Below are 13,397 nucleotides of genomic sequence, written 5' to 3'. Positions count from 1 at the left end.
GTAGTTCATTCTAAAATAAGTCTACTAGGACCACATTTTGCCATGATGACATACACACAAACAACACAGAAAACAATACCAGCTGTTGCAATGTGTCTTGGTTGGTAAAAGTAGCATTTAAAACATTCCCCAGCAGCATGTCTTTCTAGAAAGACTGTCCCCAGTACTCCGGGTAATCCACAGACCTCACTGTCAACTATTTATATGAGGCGTTCAGCAGAAACAACTTCCAAAGAAACCCGATAACACTGGATCACTGTTTCTGAAAAGATATGTTGCTGTTGAATCTCTAAAATGTTTTCAATGTTGTGACCATCACAAATAAAATTGCTTCCATCGCCACTTTATTTGAAGGTAGAGGCATTAAAGAATAACTAAACCCCCTACTTTTGGTGTGAGTGCCTCCCCCGTGGAATGTGAAAAATGGGCAGGCCTTGAGGGGAGCTAAGACACATCCAGTCACCCGATCATGCCACCTCTTGATCCACAGCACCTCCCTGCCTCCCCACATACACACACAAAGTAGTCGTTTGGTGAGAGGGTGGTGATGAGGTTGGCGACAGAGGGCAGCAACAGGTGGCTCAGTGGATGATGAAAGCAGGCTCCTGCTACCAGGATCAGCCAATAGCAATATTCAATCGGAGTGGCCAGGTTTCAGCCTTTAGAGGGCACTCACATTGCTTATTTATAACACAGTTTGTAGAATTTTGAACTTTGCACTCAAATGTCAAAAATGATTGATCAATAACATTACTAAATAGCCATATATATTGCTTTTCAACCAAAGAAAAAGTGAAGTTTGGGGTTTAGTTTCTCTTTAACATCAGATACAGATATTTTGCAATTTTGTAAGTCCAAAACTACCCGCATGGTGATAGCGGTAGAGACAGAATTTGGTTTGTATTACCCGTTAATTCCTACACATGCAACTTGACATGGCTCCATGCTAGTACTAACTATCACTGGGTGGGGTTTGTTGTTGCATCAAATAATGCTATCATTAGGTTTCTACACCCTGTAGCAGTGCTGTGTATCCACTGCAGATAATACTCAGAGCAGTTTCATGCTATGTATTGTAATGCAGCATCAGGTAGGACATGAGAGCTGCTGAGAATGCTGAGAATGCATGTTGGGCGAAAAAAAAACAAACAAACAAACCACTCTAATATTATGCACATGTAGCATTTAATTGGGAGTGGAATGTGAAGCACCGAGCCGACTGAGGGCACAGTTTGAAGTCCAGCATTTTCACACAAGCTATTTTAGTCACACTAGTCCTTTTATAGTGGTCTCAGCCAGTGTAAACAAGGTCTGTCCAGGGGCCCTGAGGCAATGAGATCAGACTGAGACCAGCTTTTCTCTGAAATCTTTCCAGGCATGGCGTTATGACACTGCAGGCACTGTCAGAGTCCAACAGAAGATTGTGGCTGGAGGCCATGGATGGCAAGGAGCCGGTGAGGAACTCTGCCTGTTTGTCTTTGAAATATTCATTCTGGGCCGGCTGCTTTTGGGCCAGGATGTTTTTTTAGTCGTCTGTTTGACAATAAATCAATACCAAAACTGAATAATATATCACTGGCACCCTCTTCTGGTGGGAAGTCTTAAAGAAACCATGACCTCATCACCCCCTAGAGCTAATAATAGCTCAGTCCACTTAAGTAAAGAGATCACTGGGGAAAACTGTGACATAATTCTTTTATTATGTTTAATTTTAACCAAAGGGTACCTCAAATTAATCATTATTTGTGTAAACTTTCTCTAGATTTACAACCTACCTGCTATATTAAGCAAAAAGGAAGAAAGTAAGTGTTTTTTTTTTTTTCCCAAACCCCTTTTATCACTGAAATGCATATATTAAGCTGTCTACAACTTAGAATAAAACACACACACATCAAATGCATGCATTGTTACCTAGCCATTTCTGTTCATTAACACAATTACTTGACATACACCCACTCAGCTGACATAGCAGAGCCTTCCAGCACAGGGGTTGTATCTTATTAGTCAGAGCCCAAGCGGAGGGGAGAGCTTGTTATTCCTGCATGATGCACACTTAACCCAGACGGTAATTGACGTGTCGACCCTATTCTTATGTTGTACTACAGCGTTTCTTAATGAGGCAGGCTTTAACTTCGTGAGGAAATGCATCGACCTGGTGGAGAGCAGAGGTGAGGCCTTTAAGATCTCTCGGCTTTCATCCGTCAAAGGACTTGCTGTGATTATGAATAACAATACTCTTCATTCATTAGTGGACGTGACAATATACCGCATTTGCATAAACTAAACTGTTGTTCCAATTCTTTAATGTCCTTTTTCATTGACACACAGGCATAAATACGATGGGACTGTACAGAATCGGAGGGGTCAACTCCAAAGTGCAGAAGCTGATGACCATGGTCTTTTGTAAGTAGCCTTGAAATCACAAAAAAAGACATTTTTGTACTAACTACTCAGTAGAATAGAAACATAATCTTCTTTTTTACAGGAATTAGTGGCAAAATTCAAAGTATTATCACTGTTTAGAAAGCTTTAAATTATGTTTTTGTCTGCTTAGAGTAATTCTTTGTTCTGTATACACAGTGTTAAGTGATGTTTTCAAAAGCTGTGCAGAAAAACTAATATAAATAGACAATTATTCAATTTTCAAATGCCTGATTAACCAGTTTTTCTTCGTTTATGAAGAGCTCATTTTAACAATCTCAAATTGAATGTAGAGCTTCAGCAAACAGTGTAACTGTTCAGAGTGAGGAAAGAGGTCCTCCTTGTGGTGTGACAGTGTAACAGCAATCTGGCCTCATATTACTTTGCCATTACCTTATTAGATGACCCATGCTAATCCTGTTTTCATACATTTCATTCATTTTAACAGGAAATGTCTGAATGATTTATTAAATTCTCCTCTCTGTGAGACACCACTATTTATTTTAGATTCTCCTCTTGACTCTCTCTAAAGTCAGTATTTTTAATGCTTATTTAAGCTGCCTGTCAGATCATGTCAGGTTGTATCGGTTTCTTCACACAGTTCACAGCTCACTCTTTGTGACTCTTTAAAAATAAAATGTATTTCCCATAGCTTCCAAAGCACCTGTGGATATGGACCTGGATCCAGAGACATGGGACAACAAAACCATCACCAGTGGCCTAAAGAATTACCTCAGGTCAGCGTGCCCCAGCAGACGTGTGTCCTTAGCTTTCAGGAAACATCATTACCTCCGTAATGCCTCTTTGAAACCTCCCTGGTGTTAGTCATGCATCAAGCGCTACCACTGACTCACAAAGGAAGGTGGCTGCATTCAAAAGACCTGTGTCACTCAGGAAATAAATGACAACTGTTCTCTGTATTCACCAGGTGTCTCTCTGAGCCTCTAATGACCTTCAAGCTCCACAAAGATTTTATCATGGCTGTCAGTAAGTTCTGGAAAGTCACTACAATGGCTGTAGATAGTTTTGACACAATATGTATTTTACAATGTTTTATTTTATTACTGTACATGAAAGAGAGATTCTTAAAGGAATAATTTGCAGGATTTAACTTAATTTCATATATTAGGAACCCTATTTACTGTAGCTAAAGCTGCAGCTATTCTTCCTGGGGTCCACACAAAACACAACATTCGATACATGACATAAAAAAACGATCCCATCATCTCCACCAGCACCACAAACAATAACAACAACATCAACGGCAGCTGCAACATACAAAACAATACACAGGACCAAGCTATGGAGACATACAATTGAAGATATCTAATTATTGAGTTGTATTTTAAGAATAGACCATTACTTATTTTAAATAATTATATTATGAATAACTATTATAAATAAATATATTGTAAAAAAAATATATCCTTATGGTGCTCAAAATCTACCATGATATTTTATAATAGTGTCATGCTGCTTCCATTGTTCTACAGCACTATTGTCAATAGTAACCCACATCTATATTGGATAAAAAAAATAAATAAAAAAAAAAACAAACACATAGTAGTAGTAGTAGAAGCCACCGTAGCATACACTATATGTGACTCCCTAGACTGTACACCATACCATCCAAAATTATCAAATTCCTCACTATATGTCATTATGAGGAGAGGATTGTAGGTTACCTTTTGTAAACGTGTGAAACAAGTGAGATTCAGATTCACTCCTGTTTCACCTCACTATTTTTACTTTTTCGGCGCTGTGGCTCTTGGATGCCTGCTGCTTATAGTCTGACATCTGCTCACTAGTTTGTTACAAAGCCCTGACCTCACCTGAGCGCCGTGGAGGCACACATCCATAAATGTTCTCAACACAAGAAAACAGAGGAGGGCTGAGTCTCTCTGCAGAGAAATACAACACCACACACTCCTGTTGGTTCTTAAGTGATCATTGAGGGGGTTACTTTGGTGTGAGTCTAAAAATCATGCATAGTATATCTTTTCTTAAGCAGAGAGTGTTCGAATTCAAGACATATACCACTGTGGTGGTGTCCCATAATACTATACTATCACAATATTTAAGTCACGATTTTATATTATTGCGATTTTCAACCTGTTGCAGTATACAGTAATATTGGTAATATTAAATTAATACATTGCATCCATGTATTGCCGTGCAAAAATATTGCCATGCTATGCTGTAGCGATTTTGTTTCCCTCACCCTGACTGTTTGCTGTAGAACATGCTGTTTTTAATCAAGGATTGTATTTGCATTTATTGTATTTGTGTCAGAGGAAAGCACATTTGAAATTGAAAATTTGGTTTTTAAGATTAGCTTTGATCATACTGACTTCATCTCACATATTGTGAAATTTTATTTGAATTGTGTTTGAACTAAGCTGCACTTGAAATGTATTTATTAAAAATGAGACAGCTTTGTGGGCGCTACATCCAGGCCCTGACAGCTGCACAATTAAACAGTTTACATCTCTGAAAATGGCTACATGCCATGTGCATGTGTGTCATGTCAAATTGAAAAGTTAAATTGGTTTAATCTCCACTCACTCAACTTGCTTTTTCTACACTTCTTCATAGAGTCTCAAGTTGGATGGGAATTTGAAGAAAAGAAGTTGGCATGTTTTTTGTTGTTGTTTTTAATTTTAAGCTGATTTTTTAAAAATGTATAAACATGGAGCTCATGTTAAATTTAATTAAGTCGGATGCTGAAAGTTGTCACACAACTGCATTCATATGTCAGTTAAGTGATTACAGTAAAATATTCTGATACTCTTATCGCAGTCTCTATAATACTTATTAGACTGATCTGAAATATTACTAAAAGTCAATAATTGGCAGCTTGGCATTTTTTATTATTAGTAAATGAGTCTTGAGGATTTTATATCCATTTCCTTTCCTCAGAGTCAGATGACCAGAACTACAGAGTGTGTGCCGTCCATGCTCTTGTTCATAAGCTGCCCGAGAAGAACAAGGAAATGCTGGAGCTACTAATAAAACACCTTGTCACGTACGTATTCTTGTAATGAATCAGTCACACTGCAGCCTAAGAAAAAAAACCAAAAAAACGACAGCACTATGAGAGAAGATAAAAATAGCTGAAATGGATTAAATTGTCTTCACAGTGTAGTGACACTGTAATGGATTTGTAGGTGTCTCTAAAACTGTCAGTAGCTGGCAAAGAACAAAGCTGTCACCTCATGGTTAAAAGTTTTCATTATCAGCAGAGAACAAGCAGCATCTTGTGTCGTCTACCTGCAGAGTTTCCACACAAAGCCAGTTCAACCTGATGACGGTGTCCAACCTGGGGGTCATCTTTGGGCCCACCTTGATGCGGTCTCAAGAGGAAACTGTGGCTGCCATGATGAACATCAAGTTTCAGAACATTGTGGTGGAAATACTTATCGAAAACTTCAACAAGGTGAGTCATTGTTAAGCTTTAAACGTACAGTATGCATGTCATCATACCTGCACCATTCCACCTATTATTTACACCTTTAATTGTTACATTCAAGGTATTTGTTGCAAAGCTTAGCTTAAAGTTACTCTTATACAAGCTCTTTCATGTTTCCAAGATTTTTGGGTGATGATGTGCATTTTTATAATGTTTGACAAAGAGTCGCTGAGCATGCAGATGGGCAATAGAGATAGTATCTTCCACAACTTGTTGTATTTTTATATTGGATTGTTGATATACTGTATGTCTTGATATATTTAAGTTTTGGGGAAATTAAATTGAAAATTCATTCAGAGATTTTAAAAAAAGTTTGAATGTTAATCATAGACTGTATATAAAGATGGACAACATGGCCACTTACCCCTGCTATACTTATGTGAGGTTAAAATATCTGACATACAGGCATTGCCATCTTGCGATGGTGATGTCAGTGAGAGTTGGATTCTGGGCAGTAGCGATATCCGCGGTGGGGGAGTTCCCACCTCGCGAGCAGCACTATTAAATGCGAGTGAATGGATTTTCTGTCACAGCTGTCAATCATGGCGGAAAATCCTCTTTTTGTAAAATTTAATAACTCATTAAAACTGAACTAATCATAAAAACTTGAACAAACATCAAGGTGATAAGAACTACCTTCGGTGTCAGAAACTATCTTTGGGAATAATGTATTTGCCGGAGTTTTTACTTTGGCCTATGTCCATTCACTAACACCTATCCTAACTGACCTTTACCACAGCCAGACAGCAGGGGGCGATCAAGATTGGGGGAACTGTCATGTTGCCCGTCTCTATGTACAGTCTATGATTTACAGTAAATACATCTGTTTGTATTATAAATTGTAGCAGGTTCAATGCAACCACAGATAAGAAGAGATAGCTACTTCTATATGAAATGTTTTGCTAAATTTCTAATGGTTGACAGAATTCTCGGTCTATATATCGTCATTTCACCCAGCTCTATTCTAGGTAATGAGAATCTGAAGGTACTGGTAACAAACTAATCAGTTCTCCTTGTGGGACCTCCAGATCTTCCACCAGCCTCCAGACCCCAATGTGCCCCTGCCCCAGCCCCAGAGCCGTCCTGGCTCTCGCAGGAGCAGGGCCATCTGTCTCACCACAGGGCCCCGGAAGCCCCGCAGCCTCTACACTCCAACACTGTGCCTGGCAGATGCAGAAAGTGAGTACCAAAGCAGTGAGTACCACCACAGGTCATCACACCATAATTTCCCAAAACACGTCTGTGGTCTTTAATATCGCTGAGATGTCTTCACACACTGTCTCACCGAATTTCAGAAAGATTCTCCTCATATCTGCGGGTTGTTTCAAATATTTTGAAGTGGAAAGCCAGTATAGCTTCCAGAGCAATATTATCTCATCAGAGAGAGGCATTTTCTGTAAGCCGTAAAGTAACAACAGTATGGAAGCCCATTTCTGGCAATGTGATAGAAAAAAAATCTTTAAGTTATTATAATGAGAAACTTTTTAGAAATGATGACTTAGTATCTATCTATCTATCCATCCATCTATACACACACACACACACACACACACACACACACACATATATATAAACTATATATATATATATATATATATATATATAAAACTAAATTATTGTTGTAATAAAATTTCTATTTTCAGATACTAACTCATTTTGAAATAAGTGATTTATTTGGAGATTCTATTTTTTTAATAAAGTTTCTCATTATTTTGAGATACTAAGTTATTTTGAAATAAGTAGTGATCATATTGACAGTTTGTCATTATTTTGAGAAAGTTTCTTACTATGTTTAGAAAGGTTTTCATTATTTTGATACACTAACTCATTATTTTGAAATAAGTAGAGAGAGATCCCTGTTTCTCATAATTTTTAGTGTTATTTTGAAATAATAAATTAGAGATTTTTTTTTTCTTTTTAAACTTTTTCATTTTCAGTTTCTCATCATTGCCATCATTTTGAGATACTAACTCATTATTTTTTAAATAATTGATCTTGAGAGAGTTACCCATTTTATCAGTGAAAGTTCTAATTATTATGAGATATTTAACTTATTATTTTGAAATGAGTAAATAAGTAAGATTTATTTGAGAAAGTCTCTCAAAATTAGAATCACATTTATGATTTGGAGATAATAATCCATTATTTAAGAAAGTTTGTCATGTACTGTCATTATTTTTTAAAAAATCATTATTTTAAGATGTAGGAGAGTGTTTCTTATTAATTTGAGAAAGCTTATTTTGAGATATAAAGTCATTTCTTTAGAAAGTTTCTGATTATTCTTAGAAAGTTGCTCATTATTTTTACATTCTAAGTCAGTATTTTAGGAGTTTCTCATTGTATTATCCATTTTATCATTATTTTAAATACTAACTTATTATTTGTATTAAAGTATTTGATAAACATTATAATGACCAACAGGATTTTTTTCCATCACATTGGCGGAAATGGTCTTCGATACCACATCACTTTCTCAGTCAGCAGGTTTTAATGAGGGCCTTGTGTGCCTCTTTTCTGGTCCCTGCATAGGTGACACATTCAGCAGCAGTCCAGGCAGCACCCCGATGGGCAGCATGGAGTCTCTGTCCTCCCACTCCTCTGAGCAGAACAGCTCCTCCAAAACAGCTTCCTGCGTTCAGGTCAAGGACAAGTCTCTCCTGGACCTCCGCCGAACGCCATCGCAGCTCTCAAACAGCCCCAGGAGCGCTGTTTGTGTCAGCAGCCCAGAGTCCAGCTCCAGGGAGGATGCAGGGCGTACAGATGGAGAGTCCGAGGACGCTCTCAGCCTGTCCTCAGTTAGCACTGCACCCAGGCTGTCCCCTGCCCCCAAAAAGGCTCCGCACTGCCGCCTTGACCTCAGGCCACCACTGCTGAACCGCTCAGCTGCCCCGTCTCTGAAATCACTGCATATATCTGAAGGTAGGATAATCACAGAGTAATGCCAGTGTAAGCTCGCCTGGCGTAAGTTCATTGATTTTGTTTCCCTCGCAGTAATGAAGTGGAAAGAAGCCTCATGAAAGTGTCATTTCCAGGACAGAATTCATAAGCTAGATAGTTATATTGTCAAAAGTTATTCCTGCAGGACTTCATACTGTCAAAGACTGACACCCCCTTGATTTAGGCATAATTTAAACAGCAGCGTGAAAATATTATTTACATGACTCATTCCAGTTACTTGGTGCGCTGTGTGAGCTACTGTAATATCAAACTTTAATGTCTTTGTGTCATTTACAAGCGGGCAGGATTTATTATTTGTATGTCTCCCTCAAGGCCACAGGAGCTGCTCTGGATCTGTCCAAAGTCTGTCAACACTGGAGCCCAAAGAGAGTTTAAAGTCTACAGAAAACCCACACCTTCCACCAAAACAGCTGATCCGCTTCAGGACGGACACCTCAGTCAGCAACGGTTACCAGAGACCCGGCTCAGTGTAATGGGTTTTAAAAAGCTAATCATTTACCTCATTCTCACCTACAGCTTTTAAAGGCCGGAGAAATAGTTGCTGTTTACTACGAGTACACATGATGGCTGCCATGTGTCTCCTGCGTAGGTTTTTACTACGTTGCCTGTGTGTATCCTCAAAAATTAACGTAACATGGATGCGAGATGCAGTATGTTTATTAACAGCAGGGGCAGTGTAGAGGTAGAGCAGATGTGACAAAGAAAACTGAAATGAAAATTAATGCTGTACAAATACTCATCTATTTAATTCAATTTAGTTTTATTTACAAAGCCCATTGTTACAAATCACAGTTTGCCTCAGAGGGCTTTACAGCATACAACATCCCTCTGTGACCCTCAAATCAACTAAGGAAACCCCCCCCCCCAAAAAACCCTTAACATGGGGGAAAAAATGTAGAAACCTCAGTAAGAGCAACTGAGAAGGGACAATAAAATTATGACAAAATCATAACAGGAAAGAGAGAGAGAAAGAGGTAAATGATGAGAGCGAGGTATAGATGCAACAATAATAGTAATAAAAACATAACATATAACAATAGCAATAAACATGAAAATTAATAAATGTAATTTATGGTAGTACATTCATTACATGCCAGTATTGTATCTTATGTATGTGGCAATAATAGTCATATGTGTATAATAATAGTGGTTCATGACTAATGATGGCGGCAGTAGCAGTTGCCGAAAAGTAGGACCACAGCATTAGTGCCAGCATCCACCATGAGACCACCATCCAGGCGCCCAGTGTTCACACTCAGAGATAATACAAATGTGTTCACCTTTAAACCTGGTGGACAGGAATCAGTCAGAGCGATAAGCAGACTCGATAATGGCATCAGTGTCAATAAAATCTTATCAGTTCCCATCCCTAATGTTGAATTTATTAGCTAGCTGGCGAAGAAACAAAGAAAAGTAATCTATCAATCTATCAAGCAAAAATGCTAAACATCCATTGGTCCTAAGCTCTCAAATATGAGGATTTGCTGCTTTTCTCTGTTTGATATCTTTGTAAATCTCATGTCTTTGGGTTCTGGAATGCTGGTCTGAGAAAATTATGATTTAAAGCTGTTACCTTGGCTCTGGAAAAATGTTACTGTCATCTTTCACTGTTTTCTGACATATTATAGACAACATGTTAATTCAGAAACAAACAGATACATCAAGTAATGTAAGCAGATTGATATTTTTATTTTTTTATATATATATATATATATATTGGGGAAATGTGTGCAGGTGCAGTTTTATGTGCCCCCACAAAATAACTGCGAGTCAATAAGGCTTGAGGACAATAGTTGAGCAACATTTCTTCCCGTCTCTTTCTCTCCCCTCTGAGTCGTCAGCCTCCTCCTCCGTCTGTTTATGAGCGGTGAGCATTGAGAGGTCTCCAGGATCAGATGAGTATGTGTTAGGCGATTTATGTGTCTCCCTCTGAGGTGGGAGCGCTGGCTTTAATTACGCTCTGCCTGCACTGGGTTGATGTGACCCAGCAGCAGTCTGCACTCCCGAGACAAATAGATTGTTTGACTTGTCATGTCTGAGAAGCCAGCCACACAGTCTCTCGAGTAGTTTCCTTGTATAGCACCCACCCGGCTCGCCCTGGGCTCTGCTGCTGTCCCCTTGACTCTGAGGTTGTTGCGCACGGGGTCAAGCGCAGCCTTGTTAAATAGTTGAACTCAGTGCAGCAGCATGCTGGAGCTGAGTCCGCCCGGAGGAAGGAAACCTCCCGTATTGTGTTGTTAAGCTTTTTCACCTTGTTCTAAACAGTGACGCAGGAGGCAGGAGAGAAAGTGGACGGACCTGTTTTAGGTTTGACTTTCTCTCTGAGGCTGCATTGCTGATATATATCAAAAGAAGACAACACTAGTATTTTATTTACTCTTATACGTTGATTTGACATATTTTAACAAACACTTACGTTATTCTTGTTACAATCAAGTCGACTGAACTGTTTTTGCTATTGTTTCAGGGTCGCCGCCAGAGCACAGCTTTTTGAAAATGCCTCTTCCTCGCAGTCTGTTCCAGTTGGAAGGTGCTGTAAAAAACATGACACCATCTTCAACAGTTTAACATTATTAATCCCTTTAGCACCCAATAATGTAATAATTTTGTGAAATTATAATAACGCCTGAAATTATAATAAAACATGTACTTAACCTGATAGAAACTGTAATAGTTTAGGTAATTTGCACATGCACATGTCTAGAAAAGACAGAAAAGAAAATTAAAAAGTTTAAGCACTGTGCAGGAAAAGTTTGGAACAAAAAAAATGATTTATGGTGATACCCCCCTATAAAATAACTATAACCATTTATGACTTATGAAAAATATATGAACGAAGATTGCATAAGTGATCAAAATTCTAAGACCAATCAGTAATACAAAGGTGGTAAAGACATACAAATGACAAAAGTTAATATTTACAAAGTGAAATGAAATGAAGTGCTATGAATCTTTGCAAATCAGAGTCCTATTACCCAGTAATGTAGTAACTTAACCAACAATGTCATATAATGTCCTATAATTTTTTTACCAATAATGAAAAATACCTTTCAGGTGAACTTTAAAAAAAACAACAAAAAAATGTATGATGTAATAAAATATAACAAAATTCCCCCTTAGAAATGCAAAGTATGCAGACATATAGAACTCGTGTAACTGTTAGCGTTTTCATTAGGCTAACATGACACTAACAATTGACGCTAATATCATGTTTTGGAAATGTTAACTTTAGGCTTTAAGTAGAATTTGAATTTATAATAATAGATGGCTAGTGGTACGTTGTTATTAGGCAAAGATGTGATAAACTGAAAACACTGTCAATGGGAAATGAATTTTCTAGTTTTTCTAGTATAAGTAGAGTTTTCTAGTATCAGTTTTCTAGTTCTAGCCTGACCAAAAAGAGTTAACAGCCACTGCTTTACCTTAACACTATTTTTCTTGGTACTTTTTACACTCTTGGTGATTTACAATATTTTCTAAAATGGCAAAGTTTGCATCACTACTTATATTGTATAAGGTATTACAGTAAAAATATAAGTCAGAACAATTTATAACGTTATTGGTCAGACTATTACATTATTGGGTTTTATTACATATTTAATCACATTAAACCTTCAAAACCTGAACAAATTGGTTTGGTTTCTTTCAAAAACATGAGGAGAAGGCAACAAGTAACTTAACAAGGCGCAAAAAATAGTTTTAGAAAAAGTTACAAAAAACACTTGAAACTAATCAAAAGGAGGAGTAAAAAAAACAAACCAAAAACAAGCAAAAATGAATTTATTTATATGATTTATTTTCTTTTCTGTTACATAATTTTAAATGTAAAATTCTTATCATTCTAAATACAGTTTGTGGAAATTTTCTAATCCTCCCCCTTTTTTTTAAAACATTTTTTTCTGGTAATTTTCTTGTCACCTAATTTCATCTTTCTACTAATTTCTTGCAATTTGTGGGGCATGTTTTTCCCAGTTGGTTATTGCCTTCTTCCTCATGTTGTTAGGTGTCTAAAACTGATATGGATCCAGGTTTCAAGGGTTTAAGTGCAAGTTTTAACAAACTTTTAGGAAAGGAAATTATTATGAAATTGGGAGCTACAACCCCACTCTCATCTCTTTAAATCTGACATGCCTGTTTTTGGTATCTTTTCAGAGATGCCAAGGCAATGTATTCTTGTGAAGCAGAGCATAGCAACGAGCTGAGCTTCCCCCAGGGGGCGCACTTCTCAAATGGTAAGCAGTGCAAACACATTTATCTGCCTCAGCTGATGGTTACTTTGCTGCACACAGCAGCGCACACACCTCCTTTGCTTTGGCTGATTGGACTTTTGGATGGTGTAAGCAGACAGTCTGTTGTGCGCCGGCAGCACACAGCAAGGAGGATTTGGCGTGTTCCCAGTGTTGTGTGGAGGCATACAACAATTTTGCTCTTTGCATGACACCCCCATATGCATTGCTAAAGTATAAACAGCCCCTGTATTTTTTTTATTGCCTCTTGCCTTTTCCATGAGGAGATGAGTTGGCCCACAACCAGTGCAAGCAGGTCACTG

General features: G+C 37.9%; 1 protein-coding gene across 4 annotated transcripts in view; it reads left to right on the top strand.

Annotated features, from left to right (window-relative positions):
* LOC121942898 (rho GTPase-activating protein 42) overlaps positions 1 to 13,397 on the top strand; it is an 87,596-nt gene that overhangs the window by 71,075 nt on the left and 3,124 nt on the right. For 2 of the 4 annotated variants that reach the window (XM_042486197.1, XM_042486195.1), the window contains 13 exons: positions 1,376 to 1,454; positions 1,763 to 1,802; positions 2,106 to 2,168; positions 2,329 to 2,403; positions 3,074 to 3,158; positions 3,350 to 3,408; positions 5,341 to 5,446; positions 5,698 to 5,857; positions 6,919 to 7,069; positions 8,420 to 8,809; positions 9,161 to 9,317; positions 11,316 to 11,378; positions 13,001 to 13,080. In XM_042486197.1, coding sequence (XP_042342131.1) covers positions 1,376 to 1,454; positions 1,763 to 1,802; positions 2,106 to 2,168; positions 2,329 to 2,403; positions 3,074 to 3,158; positions 3,350 to 3,408; positions 5,341 to 5,446; positions 5,698 to 5,857; positions 6,919 to 7,069; positions 8,420 to 8,809; positions 9,161 to 9,317; positions 11,316 to 11,378; positions 13,001 to 13,080 — 1,508 coding nt within the window. Of the gene's footprint in view, positions 1 to 1,375; positions 1,455 to 1,762; positions 1,803 to 2,105; positions 2,169 to 2,328; positions 2,404 to 3,073; positions 3,159 to 3,349; positions 3,409 to 5,340; positions 5,447 to 5,697; positions 5,858 to 6,918; positions 7,070 to 8,407; positions 8,810 to 9,160; positions 9,318 to 11,315; positions 11,379 to 13,000; positions 13,081 to 13,397 lie in introns of all 4 variants that reach the window. The other 2 variants (XM_042486196.1, XM_042486194.1) reach the window with 1 other exon arrangement.

The sequence above is a fragment of the Plectropomus leopardus genome, chromosome 5 (assembly GCF_008729295.1).
Source record: "Plectropomus leopardus isolate mb chromosome 5, YSFRI_Pleo_2.0, whole genome shotgun sequence".
NCBI classification, from domain to species: domain Eukaryota; kingdom Metazoa; phylum Chordata; class Actinopteri; order Perciformes; family Serranidae; genus Plectropomus; species Plectropomus leopardus.
Note: the sequence above shows the minus strand (reverse complement) of the source record. Positions and strands in the feature narration are given on the sequence as shown.